Source organism: Coturnix japonica, chromosome 21 (genome assembly GCF_054131305.1).
Source record: "Coturnix japonica strain WE chromosome 21, WE-NBRP24, whole genome shotgun sequence".
Classification (NCBI taxonomy): domain Eukaryota; kingdom Metazoa; phylum Chordata; class Aves; order Galliformes; family Phasianidae; genus Coturnix; species Coturnix japonica.
In genome coordinates, this window is record NC_140683.1 from 9,944,742 (window position 1) to 9,959,765 (window position 15,024).

A 15,024-nucleotide genomic window follows, 5' to 3' on the forward strand; every position below is an offset into this window, starting at 1 on the left:
TGGCAGAGTAAAAGCTTCCCAGCTGACTCAACTGGCTGCAAGGAGTTGGAGCATCCCCAAGGAGTGAACTAACTTTGTTCAGCCTGAACCAGGAGCTGCAGAACTCCAGAGCCCAGTTCCCATTCACTGTGCCTCATCACAACCAAACCACCTCCCTCTGGGGATGGATGGAATCCCACGTGGCCTCTAATATCTAATATCATATGAGGAAGAAGTGACATTCGATCGTGCCGATCCACCCAGCTCTCACACTGAGAGCACGAAACCCCTACAGCAAACACCATATTTTCTAGCCTATAATTGCAAAGATTCAGTAACAGCTCACTAACCTTCATCATGAGAACAATAGTATTGAGTGCAATCATGACCATGATAAAATACTCAAAGGGAGGGGACACCACAAACTTCCACATCTTGTACTGAAATGACTGCTTGTTCTGGGGCATGTAGCGGGTCAGTGGCTTGGCACTTATGGCGAAGTCAATGCAGGCCCTCTATAAAACAAAAACAGGATGAAAAGAAGGCAAAAAAAGGGCTGGCAGTTCAATCAGTCAGAATAGAGCTGGGAGCTTTTGCTGGAGGATGGCACTGAAATAATTCCTCATGAACAAACTGAGATAAAAACTCAAAACCTCCAAGTCTGTCATACTGCAAATGTGAGAGATACAGCTGAAATATATATATATACATAGGTAAATCATGTCTAAATATGCCACTTTATTTTGGACTTTTAGTTCAAACAGACAAACAGTTGAAAGGCTGCAGGATTGATTAAAAGTCATCTCTTTTAATCAAAGAGCAGGTTCCAGTTTCACAGTTTTTGAAGGAAAAGAAGGGTGTTTTTAGAACCGCAGGCAGACCCAACAAATGAGTTTTACAAACACTATAATTCTACGTGGGTTCATAATGAAACTGGATATGGAACAGCACAGAGCTGCTGCTAACTACAGCAAGACTGTTGCTCTACCCAAGGCATCTTTTGGCTGCTGCAATACCGTCTCAGCCAAGCAAAAACAGGCTGGTGAGGGCAGCTTTCCACTGGGGAGCAGCAGCAACTTTCCCTTTGATTTCCGATGAGCAGCCACTGAAATGCCAAACACTCCTGTCTCCTTTTGCACATACATGCTTGAGCTAACAATCAGCACTGCCTCCACTTTGCAGCAGAGGTGTGACCTGCAGGGATAAAGGGCACTGCTTAGCTAAAGTGCAGCATCTGGGGGCTCTCCCTGGTTTTGTTTTTAAGCAAAAGCCTGTAAGTGAAAGCCTGTAAGGGGACTGATGTCTATAGTCTCTAAGTCTTGCATTCAGCACATGACACCACGTGTTCTGAAGCCCCTCCTAGTGCAGCAGGGATGAAGAAGCTGCCCCCTCAGCATCAAAGTGCTCCGAACCCCCAAGGTGCCACCTCCCCCAGTTGCTCAATCCATAAGATGTAGGTACCTCGTTTTTCTCTAGGCTGCATTCTGACATCACTTTATCTCCTTGCTCTTGGAAGGTGATGATGATTAACGCCACAAAGATGTTCACAAAGAAAAAAGGGAAGACAACAAAATACACCACGTAAAAGATAGACATTTCCATTCGGTAGCCAGGGCTGGGACCCTGTTCCTCGTAGGTAGCATCCACTGAGTGCTTCAGCACACTGCAAGCAAGCGCAAAGAGAGAAGAAAAGTCAATGAAATCACTGTGAAGCACCAATGATACTTTAACAGCCATCCAATGGCCTTCACTTACATGGAGGGTTTTCCACATATGCTCAGGTCAAACCTGTTCCCATCTCTGCGATTAGGAAGAAGTTTTCCTTGAGGATATTTTTAGGGAAACCCTTTCTGTTTCCAACATGCCAATGAATGGTGGTGATTTACTACACACAGATCCACATATCCACCCCGGACAAGTGAGGGGAGAGGATATAGATAGATCTGGCTTCTCTTCTGCTCTAGTCAATATGAATGAAATAAGAGTGGGAAGAGAGGTACTGATGGTCTTTGAGTACCCAGGGGAACATAAGGGTCTGAAGAGTGGAGACTGATGCTGGTTTAATCCGAACAGCTGAATGTGGAGGACAGGAAAGTCCAGCCACACAGAGATCCCTAATCATGAACTGCCACCTGTGTGTCCCAGCAGAAATGTCTGCCAAAATAAAGTCGTATGTTGAACAACACATACAGTCTGTGGGCTCAAGTATATCCAATACACGTTCAAGCCTGGGCACAATGATTTTTCCCCTAAGCATCAGTGTGCAAGAGGGGCACTGAGAATGCTACCCACTGACAAACTCCATATCCACACAAGGGAAAGTTAATCTTGGCTGATAAAGACTATTCTTGTTTCCCTTGCCATCTGTTCTGTACAGGTCCCTGAGCCATAGAAAGCTGCCACTACCTCTGACCAAAAGCTGGCGGTCCCTGCCAGCCCCATGTACTCACGTTGGCCACCCTTCTCCTGTGGAGACAGTAAAGAGTGTCAGCAGAGCCCACAGCACGTTGTCGTAATGGAACTCGTATTTTTTCCATTCCCTGGGCTGTGCCTCCACCTCGTTTTTTTCATAGTCAAGGTACTGACCCCTAGGAACAACAGAGATTCAGACCAAATGGGAGAGTTAAAGCATATCAGTCGTGCTATAACCCATTGAGAGCACTGGAAAGCCCCAGTAACAGACTCCAGCTGTACAGAGCCAAGAAATGGCCCCAGGGTTAGCAGAATCACAGAATGGTTTGTGTTGGAAGGGACCTTAAAGTCCTTCTAGTTTCAACCTCTGACATGAGAAGGGACACCTCCCACTAGGACAGGTTGTTCAAACATAGGTAATATAAGTAAAGGCTAGAGGAGCTGTAGGGCTGGGCCTGAGGTTTAGGAATGAAATAAACATCTTCAATACATTGGGCAAAGCCAGCAGCTAACAGCACGGTGACCTCCAAATTGCCTCATCTAAAGAAAAAGCAAAAGGGAAAATTCACCTCTATGGTAACAATACTGAAGCACCACTCTTACTTATAAGAGCCCTCACCAAGCCCAGCACGTACCCAAGTGATGCAGCTTCTGGAAAGCCAGGGGAAACTTGGGGTCCCTCCACAGCCCCTGCCATACCTGCAATCCTTCTCCAGCTCTTTGGACTCATCGGTGCAATAGAAGAATCTGCCTTTGAAGAGCTGCACAGCAATGACAGCAAAGATGAACATGAAGAGCATATAAACAATGAGGATGTTGAGGACGTTCTTCAGGGAATTCACCACACAGTCAAAGACAGCCTGGAGATAACGAGACAACGAGGTTAAGGGGTCAAAAGAAAGGCAAAGTGCATTACACTGGCATCTAGCATTGGCCCACACATGAGAGCAGTTACTTAACACCTAACACGTGTGTGCTTTCATTGCCTTGCACACCAGGTGTTTGGTAGGAGAAAACATTGGCTTCCTACAACTCCTGCTTGCACAATGAGTTTGGTGTGCCACTGAATTGGGTTTGTTTTGGTGCTGCCCACAAAATCAATAGAGAAATATTAGCCCTAAGCAAATATTCCCATGGCAAGTTATGAAATGAGAAACATTACTCGTGTTTAATTTATTCACAGTGGATAGGGGAAAAACCTCATGAAATTTGCCACTCACTGGTTGGTACTTGAACTGTTTGAATAATAGGGAAAATAGAACAGGTGCAAAACAACCAAATGCTCTGAACGGTAATGAAGTGCCTATCAAAATTAAGCATGAATAATCTAGGGAACATATGTCACTTCTGAACTCCCCACGAATAACTTCTCGTACATTTATTAATTGATTATTAGTCACCAATTCATTGTTACAAGTAATTTGCAGCTTCATTTTAGTCGGAGGAGTTTGTCGTAATAATAGAAACGGAGCTGTATTGCTGCCTGAGCTCAGGGTTTGCACGATGCTGTTTCTGTTTCTCTGAATGGAAGGGAATAATTCCCAGAATTAGGTTCCTAATGCAACACAGAAACCCAAAATTAAAACACTGGAAGTATCTCTAATCACTCCATTAATCTCGCTGATTGTTGTGTACAAGATCTCATCCAGGAAAACAAAATAAAAGGACTTGGAAAGCAAGTCATGTGAATCTGAGTTGTGCTTCAGGAGGGTTTCTGAATGCTCCTTTAGAAATGCTAAAATCACTCTGTAAAATGACTTGGAAGTAAGGAAGTCATTCAACAAAAAGCAAACGCTCTGCATCCTGCAGTAAGACTGAGCTGCTCTTGCCTGTTGCACGACCCAAGCATCGTGCATTGCAGATTTCTAAACAAATAAAGGCCATTTGCTGCATTGTTCAACGTTACACTTCCTTATCTTCTGAGGTAAATTCAGTACACATAAAAATGCATGAACTGAAAGCTATTTAGGCATGAATTGAGGGTAAGGACAAAGGCAAATCTGTATAATAAGTAACTCTAATTTCTACGTAGCGCTGTGTGGAAACAGGAACGGTCAGACATTGTTTCACCACTGCAAAAGCACCCATCGTTTCTCCCCCATCTCTCACAGAGAAGATCCTGAGAGCACTAATGAGACACCAAGACATTCTATAATAGATATTGCAGAGCTCCAAAACACAGAAATGATTAAATTTTGCAACATTTCCCACCCTCCTTCCAGGGCTGCCTCAATCTCAAAGTGTTGTTGAGATGGTGCTGAATAAGTAACCACAAGACATTACATCTACTTCACTTTGCAGCTTAGCATTCCGGAGATGAAAGGGTACTGCTATCAAACCTCACACCATACATTCCTTAACAGAAGAGATGAACAGATTAGATCTCCTCCTACAGCAATGACATTTCTCTTTAGACAGACTGTGGCAAACCTATTTTCTGGCGTATCGTATCTAGGAGCATCACACGGACAAACAGCCATTTAATTTGCGTGCAACTTTTCTTCCTTTCTTCTCTTAAGACGTTGGATTTTTATAGGGGTTCACAATAATTCATCAACTGCGTACGACGGTTGCAAAATTAACAAGCGTTTGACATTTGCCAAACATCTGCATGGTTATTTTTAATAACTCTGGCAAGGAGACTAATTGCAACAAAAGAAAAGAAGCTTGGATGAAGTGAACTCCATCAGCTTCCACTCAGACCTTCTGCAGACCTCCAAGGGAAGAAAGCTTTGGGAGTTGTTCTCTAACCTTTAGTTTTGGCAGCCGTTTAATGGTCTTCAGTGGTCGCAGGACCCGCAGAACCCGCAGCGACTTGATCGTGTTGATGTCCTTGCCTTTGGTTCCTCTGCAAGGTATGAAAGGCACAAGAACAACAGAGGGGATCGTTTGGTCCTCGGGTCACTAGCAAACCACCCAGTGCTACCCAGGGGTGTTATGTGTTTGCGTTGGGTGCCATCATCCCCTTGGATGCAGAGGACTGCAGGTGACCGCTCACTTGTGATGTGTGGAGGGAAGCTGGGGCAGGACATGGACACTGCCAGACTCGGCCCCTCGTGATCTCCAGTACTTCCCACCTTACTTCTAAGTGTCCCCAAGGCATCAGTGGTGTTCCTACCCCAGCTCCCCTCTGGCAGCACTCACAGCTGGGAGGTTCACTTCAAAAGTGAGAAGGTCACACTGGGTGCTCATCCTGCCCCAGACATGAGGACATTTCTGTGTGTTTCTGGTACCCCTCTAGCAGGGAAGTCATGTTGGGCAGGCAGTGATCAGAGGGGACTGGAGACTTTGTGGTGAGAGACAGTGCTGTGCTCAGGACCAGAGCTGCTCTGTGTGCCCATACCTTTGTCCTCAGGTCTCTTTTGGAAGACATGCTACCAAACCCATGCTGGACCATGTAATATGATGGCATATTACATGCCTGGAACAGCACCAGGGCAACTCCCCACTTAGGCATGCAGGCACTGTAAGTCACCCTACTTCTTTAGTTTCAGTGTGTGCATGACATGAGGCCATTTCTCTTGTCACCATAAAGTGGAACTAGGGGAAGAAAGGAGCTACTTTTCTCGTGCACATCCAAATTAAATGGAAAAGGATTCTTTCCCTCCCCACATGGTTACATCTTCCAATCCAACTGCAAAGAAATCAATAAAAAAAACCCAGCATTCTCCTTCATTTAGTATGAAGTGAAAATGGGATGGAAATCTTTAACAGGGTTTAATTCATGACTGGAGGTTTGGGTCTGAGGCTGAACTGGAGTAACACAGGTGGGAATGAACAACATGTTGAGCAGATGCTGATATACCTACGCTAGTCGTCAGCTTGCTAACAAAGTTGGTCTAACAGGAAAGCAATACAAACACAAACAACACCAGAGACCCCTCACAGTATGTGTGGGGAGTGAGCTGCAAAGCCTACCCACAGCCTGTTAGCAGCCAGCCCTCTGTGCTGTGATAGAGAAGTATAGAGATCAGGAAGAAATGACCTTCTTTTGTGGGAAACTGACCCTTCTGAGCCCTTCAGAGTGGCTTTTTGCAATCTGGTCACTTCTAACATACTAGAAATTCAACACTAAGACTGTGTTACTCAGTAGAAATACTGGGCCAGAATCTGCAGCCTGGAAAGACACATCCCTGTGTTACAGTCAGACTTTTTGACACTATTATCCATAACTGCTGTTGTCCATGTGGTTGTGCTAATGCTTATGGAGTTACAGGACTGATTTCGTACCACAGAAGAGCTATTACATATTTAAAAGGACCCTTTAAGCCGGTCTGCATGAAGCAGACACAGACAGCACAGTTAAGCTGGTTTTCTCTTTAGGTTTGAAGATTTGCTCCATGTTCGGCTTTGCATACTTGCTTTCAAATCACCAGCTACTATCGAGCAAGAAACAGAGCAGGAGTGAAATAGGAGCTGGGGGATTCAGGGGTGAGAGAAAAGGAAAGGAGAGAGGGATGAGGGGCAACGGGAGGGGGAAAAAAAGCATATAGAAGGAGGAAGGGACACCTTGGTCTGGAAATCTATTAAATCTTTGTAGCTACATTTCTGGCTTGTAGATACACCCACAGCCCAGCTCAGCAGCGCTGCCTCTTGCAGGTAGCAACTGAACCTCGACAGTCCTCAACTGGTTCAAGGCTGAACCACAGAACATTTCCATCCTGTATCTCTCGGTATTCCTGATCCAGGAGATCTGAAATCCTATTTGCTGTGCTGCTGTTTCTTTGCGTCAAATAACAATTGCAGCAATAAGGCCTCTGGAAAGCAAAGCCTGAGATGGGAACTAAGATGATTCTTGGCTCTGGAGGAGCCATCTCAGGTATTACAGGGCTGGCCCCAGGCATGGAGCAATAACCTCTGTGGATTTAATACTGGGGGATGGTTAACCCAACCTTGTGGGGACAGCAAATCCTTCCTCTTCACTGCATGATGCATTATGTGGCTTTTCCCTAAGGAAGTGTGCAGTCTGCCCTGAGAGCTGGGCACTGAAGGAAGACACCTCCAGTCCTAAGAAATTCCTTCTGCCTGAACGAAGGACACTAAGAAGAGCTGATTTTATTTTCCTTTCTTTCAGGCACCCAAGCAAATAAAGAGCATGAGCTGATTAAACGTTAATGGGATTTATGATCTAAGCCATACAGAGGATCCCGAAGAATCTCACTTCTTGTCACTAAGAGCTTTACCACAAGAGCAAGCTTTTCTGAAGGGCCGCTGCTCAGAATCAAAGCATTGCAAGCTGCATTTTGATTCAGTGCACTTTGTTTTTTGCAACATTTTCAGCCAAATAAAACCTGAAGAATTGGGAAGAGAGCAGGAAAAAGACAGACAGCAAACAGAGGCAGCAACCTGCTGAGGGAGGGAAACAGAAAGGAGGAAAAAAGGGGGGAAAAAAAACCACCAAATTTATATGATGTCAGTTCAGGTTGCATTTAAGCCAGTTCAGCTTTCCTGGAGTAGCTGCCTGGTGTCCCCAAGGCAGCATGGATGCCCCATTGAGGAGGAAAGGAGGTCACCCTGCCCTCGCTTTCCAAGAGGCAAAACTATTCCTTTGCAATTAGGTTTTATGATCTTTCCGAACTCACACATCAGCAATGCAGCCACTAAATGGTGCCCTCAAGTATTTTTGGTGCTGATCTATTGTGGTTGCTGAGATTCTGGTCAAGGGCAGCACCTGTCACCTGACTTTCTAGTCTGCTTTTATCCTGTGGTTAAAGGAAATTGGAATGAATGAGGACTGTTAAGGGTTAGACAGCGTTAAGATAACGTTTCACTGAGTAATGTGACAGAGGGATCGATGCAATGGGTGTAACATGGACCATTTCCACAGTGGTAAGTGTGTGTACACACATTTGACAGGCATAACAGTGCAGCAAGATACAGGAATAACATATTACCCCATGAAACTCCTAGAGAGAGATTCCAGCAAGAAGAAGACAAAGAAAGAGCAGAGTCAATGACAAACATAAGGCTATACAGTGCACCCCATGCAACTGCAGACACGTGTTGGCAGAGAAGCCCTTCCCATCCCACTCCCATCGAGTCACCGTGGTAAAAATAAACACGTAAGAAAGCAACAGAATGGCTGTGCAGCAATACCCACACATCCCCCCAGAGCTTCAGCCCTTCTAGACGTGGTACTTGGAGACAGGGTTGGGTGGGCAGTATTGGTGATAGGCAGGTAGTTGGACTACGTGATCCTGGAGGCCTTTTCCAACCTTAACGACTCTGTGATTCTATAAGTAGGAAGGGTGAATACACCTTCATCCCTCTGACACTTTGGGAGGTTATATCTTGGGTTGTATTTTAGGGAGTAGTGTGAAACTCTCTGTGTCTCAGCCACCCTCCCAGTGCCAAAAATGGAAAACATGCAATCTCTTTGCTCCTATTCATCAGCTATTTCTGTGGAACAAGTGGGCTTTCCACCTAAGGGCTGGTAAATTTGGATGACAGATTTACTAGCTTGCTTTAAGCTCCTCTGCTTCTGTTTCCCTGAGGACTAAAACATGTCTGTGTGTTTGTGGCAAATTTACCTCAAGAAAAAGAACGCGTTTCCCTTTGAAATGCATTGCCAAATGGAGGACATTGTTATTATTGTTATTATTATTTTATCATCACTATTATTAGTCTTTCCAGCGTCTCCACTGGGGATCTTGCTTTCAAAAACATTTAAACTACAGCAAAGCATATCTTCAAAAGCTGCAGGCAGAAAGACTGGCTTGAAAGACTGAGTTGAACGTCGTGTACCTTGCAGCAGTGACTGATACCATCTCATATGGCTAAATAAACAGTCTGCTGCAATATTCCAGGTAGAGGTAGGCCTGATTTTACCTATGTTTTAGGGGACACATGACATCACCTTGACTGGACACCCAGCAGGTCAAGAACAAATTAACTCACACCATCTGGATGGCAACCACACACTCCTGCAAACGGAAACCACTAACAGCTACATTAAGTACATTCTTACAGTGACATCAGTGATGGGTGACAGGACTCTGGTATTTGCAAGACCCCACTAACAAAACAATGGATTTCCTGCGTTCAGATTAGAGCAGAGATAGCAGAAGGCTTCTCTCAATTCTATGTCAGCACTCTCCCTTGCCAGCTGAAATATGGGCACGTAGCAGCAGCTACAGTGATAATAAAAATCACAGAAGAAAATTCAAATGTTTCCGAGCCTCAGAAATAAGTTTGACTCACTTTAGTCTGGAAGATAGTAAATAGGCAGACAGGTTTTATGCATTCACTTTTGTAAATCCCCGTTCAATAATTGCTCAAAGAGCATGTAAAATAGAAACAGCTCGGGGCACGCTATTACGAAGCACAGTCAGGGGATGTACAAGTAATTTATTTAAAAGCCGATGAGGGGTTGTTAGATATTCATGGTCCAGTGTGAGCAATGGGAAACCAGAGCACAAAAAGACTCAGAAGGATTAAAAATTATTCATTCTAATGGATAACTCGTCCAAAATGAAATCTTTGTGAAGTGGAAACGTTTTAGAGGCAAACCCTGATGTTTGCTCTTATGGCTCAGAAGAATTTACCCACTATCCCTTCCCCAGTCTGCCTATAATGTTTGAATTCCTAATGGAAAAAGGGAAAATCTCAATGAAGCAGAATTGGGTAATACTGCTATGCATGCTAACACGAGGGCTGCTCCGATAGTAATGCCTCCTATTTTATTGCATCGTCCCACGACATCATAGGCAGATGTTAGTGGTACAGCAGTAATGGTGGTGAATATGCTGAGGATTTGATATATCAAACAGTGCTATTGTGCTCTTTGTACCTGTTGCAGTTTCCATAAAAATAAATAGGAGGCATTACTTTCAGAGCAACCTATGTACCTTTGACTAATATTATTTATCTTTTATTTCACTCTTCAGCCTTTCTATCTCAAAACAGCCTACCTTAAAACAGAGAAATCATTTTTCTTCAGAGAAGATGAGTGATGATCAATAGTGACAAACTCTCTAACAAGGGATGGGATGGCAGCCTGCTTTCAACATACTTGTACTGGGCACAAATTGTCTTTAATACATCCCACTTGATAAAGCAGAAGTTGTTTCTCAACTGATTCAAAGATCATTCCAGAAATCCCATGTCCTGTTCCTCTCCTGCCTGCAGGAGTCCACTCATTGTAGACACTTTCTTTTATATCCAGCATTCACTATGAAGAACAATAGATCTAACATACAATCTCACATGAAGGGGATCATCTTGACACCTTGGATAACAAAAACCTCCGGAGAAATATTCCAGACAACATTACCAGAAGGATTCCAGTATCCTTTTATACTGGTAGCAACACATAAGCACGTCAGAGGAGCAGCAGATACGGCCATCTGCCCCAAAATTACTATCAGCCTGAAGGAAGCAAGACACGCTTCCACAGTTCCCTGGCAAAGGTGAATGGGTTTTCTCATTAGCAAGTAAAACACTGCTTATTTCTTCATCTTCACTAATCATCGTGTCAACAAACAGGTGAGTGGATTTTGGGCTTGGGCTGCTATTCGTTCACTGTAATTATTCAAGTCTAATTTAGCAGAAAATTAAACTGGCCAATTCCCAAAGCCTATTTTTCCAGGTCAAACCCTAGAGCTTCTCAGGAACATTTTTGTAGCACAGTGACTCTGTGCCCCAGAAATACAGGGGTGTCAATTTCTTTCTGCCATTCAACTCTGAGTTCCCCAAACTCTGAGGAACCTGCAGGGCTCTTCCTCTGGTCTGTCCTGAGAAAAAAGCGTTCAAACTAAAAGCTAATCTTCATTTTATAACAACAAATTGCTGCCTAAAACCCTTTATGACACTAAAGAAGCACACGGAACCTTATTTAATGTCATAAATAGAGGGAGCAATTAGCATTAAAGGGAAACTCTCTGGAAATACAAATACACTGAACGAGAGAGGAGGAGCAGAAATACCAAAGCCTATGAATCATAAATGTGAATCATAAGTATCCATAACTCTAGAAATAATGTTCTGTAAGAAGTTCACTGAGCTCTCAGCTCCATTTTTCAACTATTTTTTCATCGTAACAATGATTTTTAAAGCTATTCCTTGAAGAGAAAAGACTGCCCCAAACTGTTGTGATGCTTCCTTGAAAAGAAGGTGGCCCAACATCTTGGCTCAACCTTTGAATGAACAGGGAATAAACTCAATCCCAAGGCTGGGAGCATTCCAAGAGATCAAATTTAGATCGTTTTCCCCCAGCTGTAAAATGATAAAGAGCAAAAACCGAATATTTTTCTGAGGAGCTGATTCACAAACTCTGCACCTGAGCTAACCCTGCACCACAGGCCTGCTTCCTCTGCAGCTTATTCCCATAGAAACCTGGATGATAAGGAAAATGCACTTACGAGAAGGCAAACGCCACCAAGGCCCCACTGACCACAATGAAGTCCAAGATGTTCCACAGGTCACGAAAATAGGAGCCGGGGTGGAGTAACAGCCCCAGGTCAATCATCTTAGGAGAAAACACATCAAAAGAATGAGATTGAGCAAAGCAAGTATCAAATTAATGTTAATGAGGCACAGAGGAACATCCTCAATCAATGACCTTCCACAAACCTTTCTTCAACGTTTGACACCAGTAGGGCAGTGTTGAGATATTGAGTCAAGCTGGTTATCTCCATAAGCACACAAAGAGCTCTGTCACAGCCAAATCTGAAGCCCGTAAACTATAGCCAAATGCATGCCAGAAAACCACGCTAACTGTTGTATAAATTCTTTTCATAGACATTAATTTATATGAACAGACGTCTGAGTGTGATAAGAGTTTAATTTTATACTACCTCAGTCCTACCAGCTTCGTAGGAACTAATGCTGGGAATAGGATGAGGATGAGAAGACCCACAACCAAATGCAGCAAAGAAAACTCCCACTCTGGATCACTTGCTAAAGGATGCTGCCCATTGCACAGCCTTGTTTGCTTCCGTATGAGGCCGATTCTTCCTTAAATGCTGCTAAGGATCTTCTAAAACAAATGCTCAACTTGAAACTCGATAAACCAAGTATCAGCTCCTACTGATATTCCTGATCAGCATCAAAAGAAAATGGAAGAAGCCGACGTGTCTCAGTGAGGTTCATCAGCTGCTGAGTCCTGAGCCACACACAGACATTTCTGCATCGTGCACCCACCTTTCTCAGCCTCTTACACAACCACAGCTACTAAAGATATCTTTATTTTCCTCTGTGAAATGTGAGACTGAAAAGAATTAGGAAGGCGGCTACAGAGAAGCATCTGTTACGTACTGGCTACCTCTGAATGCTGTTCCTGATTTAAAGCCTTTTCATCACCAACACCCCCAGCAAGCTCTGCTGCACTCCACCCTCTTTCTGCAGGTTCCCAGAAATAGATGAGTGTGAATCTGATAGGCGAGGTGAGCATTTGTGTGCAAAGACTCTTACCTTGATCACCATCTCGAAGGTAAAAACACCTGTAAATATATAATCCAAGTACTTCAGAGCCTACATAGGAGAGAGAAATAAGTGTAAAAGGTCTCTTTTTAGCCATGGCTGAATACCCTCTTCATGGAGGTTGTTGGAAGCTTTAGGCATAAACTTAAATCAACCCCTTTCAACCCTTAGCAGACCCTGTGCCAGACCACAGAGTGAGTGCCCATGGGTTGCTTCAGTGCACCTGCATACACAGTATGTTTATGAAGGCAAATTGGATATTACAAATCAAACTATTTGAACATCCTTTCCTAGAGAGCTTGTTTGCCAGCATCTGTGTAGAGGTCTGGGTTTTTCTGCTGTAACTGATGATAACATTATTAAAGACATCGGGAGCATAAGAGAGTGATAAAATCCCTTTGTTAAAGCTCATTGCACGGTTATTAAGGATGTGGAAGAAAGATTGCTCGTAGATACTTCAGCTCATTACCTCTATAGGGATTCCTTGATCCTCGTTGGAAAAAGATGATACTGACAAGACTGAAAGGCAGGAGGCCAGCTGCACACCACAGATAATTACGTTGAAGATTCTCAAAATCAGGCAACTGCATCTTGCAGTCTGTGAACTTAACCCCCAGCTCTGCATGCTCACAGGTGCCCACATAATAGGCTTGGGTACGCCTTGCTCCAATGAGCAGCATTGCACTGGTGGGGGCCAAGCACCCACTTCTCAGAACATGAACCTTCTGAGTTTGGCTTTGTACCCATGCATAAATAGATTTTTCTACTGATTCTACTCATTATGCCAAGGCAACAAGCCGCTTTCACACCACTTTTTGCTTCCTCGGATTCTGCTCCTTTGGAGATGAGAATGGAAGTTGCACGTGTATAACTGCTGGGAGAAGCAGCACAGCTTTATGCTGGTCATACTGGCCAGTACTCACATCGTTCCTTGGTGATTCTGCTTGGACGGGGTCTTCTGCTGCCAGGGCAATGCTGCTGAGAGCGATGACGATGAGGATGACCATCTCAAAGTAGCGCAGGTTGACGATGTAATGGAACAGACGCCGGATCCTGTGAACAACAGAAGCACATGGAGAAATGCTGCAGGTGCTGGAAGCAGTGCCCCCCAGCAGTAAGAACAGCATGACAGCACAAGGGCAGCGTTCAACAAAAGCAACATCTTTAGGATTCCTAGCACAATAACGATAAGGGGATATAAACCAGGATTAACGGCTTTAATCTCAAGTTTGCAACAGTTCCGTGGTGAGATTTATGATAAGACATTTAACATCTCCGTACTGCTCCTTCTGCAAGGCAGTGATGTGCATCTATCACAAGAGCCCTATCAGAAGAAAGGAACCAAGTCTGAATTCCTGAAAGACAAATTTTATGCCCCTCAAACCTATTCGCTTTGAACTCACAGACAGAAGTCCTGTGAGTTCAAAACTAGTTTTGAAATCCTTCTAATATCAAATAACCCCTTTGAAATTGATATGTTTTATGTAGTTTGAGACCCTCCGCTGAATCTGGCACTGTAACCATGATTGTTAGTTCTCATAAGCTCCCTCTTGCCAAGAACCTCCTCCTGTGAACTCCTTACTCTACTCCTTGACAACAGAGGGTTATCATCTATGCTCTCTATGAAGCCATACGAACGAGAACCAGCATATTCAACAACATTTATAATTGTAATTCAAATTCAATTCATCGCAGAAATAACATCTTTATTTTTAGATCTTCATCATTCATAACAAGCGATGAGAAGCAGAAGTATGAGTAAACCCGCCAGCGGTGCTGGAGAAACCACCACAATGCACGTGTGTTTTAAAAGGGTGGGTGGCACTTAGAAAGTGATACATCTCATTAATGTTTCCCAAACGTCTTCTGCCTTCTGGCAGGATCTGGATCATGTATCCCCCGTAGGGTTCAGAAGGGAGCTGGTTAGAAATAGGTGGGGTGAAAATCTTCCCAAACTTTTATTTAATGGTCTTTTCGTAGAACTTCTGGTTTGGAGAGCAAGAGATATAAACAAGAAAACCACCACCAAATCCTGGAACGTGAGGCTCAGGATGAGGTGAGAAAAGACAATCACATGCAGCAAATGACAAAGTTTTGCTGCTTTTTTGTCTGCACTGCCTGCTGCTCAGCTCAGACCCTTATTGACCTCGGGCTTCCCAACCTCCTGCTTTCAGCACTACCTTTAGCAACACTTCTGTAGCCAACACTCACTGT

General features: G+C 43.9%; 1 protein-coding gene across 13 annotated transcripts in view; it reads right to left on the reverse strand.

Annotated features, from left to right (window-relative positions):
* Positions 1 to 15,024, reverse strand: part of CACNA1B (calcium voltage-gated channel subunit alpha1 B) — a 193,648-nt gene that overhangs the window by 31,408 nt on the left and 147,216 nt on the right. For all 13 annotated transcript variants that reach the window (XM_085520974.1, XM_085520970.1, XM_085520971.1 and 10 more), the window contains 8 exons: positions 13,734 to 13,863; positions 12,802 to 12,861; positions 11,751 to 11,857; positions 5,143 to 5,239; positions 3,091 to 3,251; positions 2,430 to 2,567; positions 1,441 to 1,642; positions 330 to 494 (listed from right to left, as the gene is read on the reverse strand). In XM_085520974.1, coding sequence (XP_085377100.1) covers positions 330 to 494; positions 1,441 to 1,642; positions 2,430 to 2,567; positions 3,091 to 3,251; positions 5,143 to 5,239; positions 11,751 to 11,857; positions 12,802 to 12,861; positions 13,734 to 13,863 — 1,060 coding nt within the window. The remainder of the gene's footprint in view (positions 1 to 329; positions 495 to 1,440; positions 1,643 to 2,429; positions 2,568 to 3,090; positions 3,252 to 5,142; positions 5,240 to 11,750; positions 11,858 to 12,801; positions 12,862 to 13,733; positions 13,864 to 15,024) is intronic.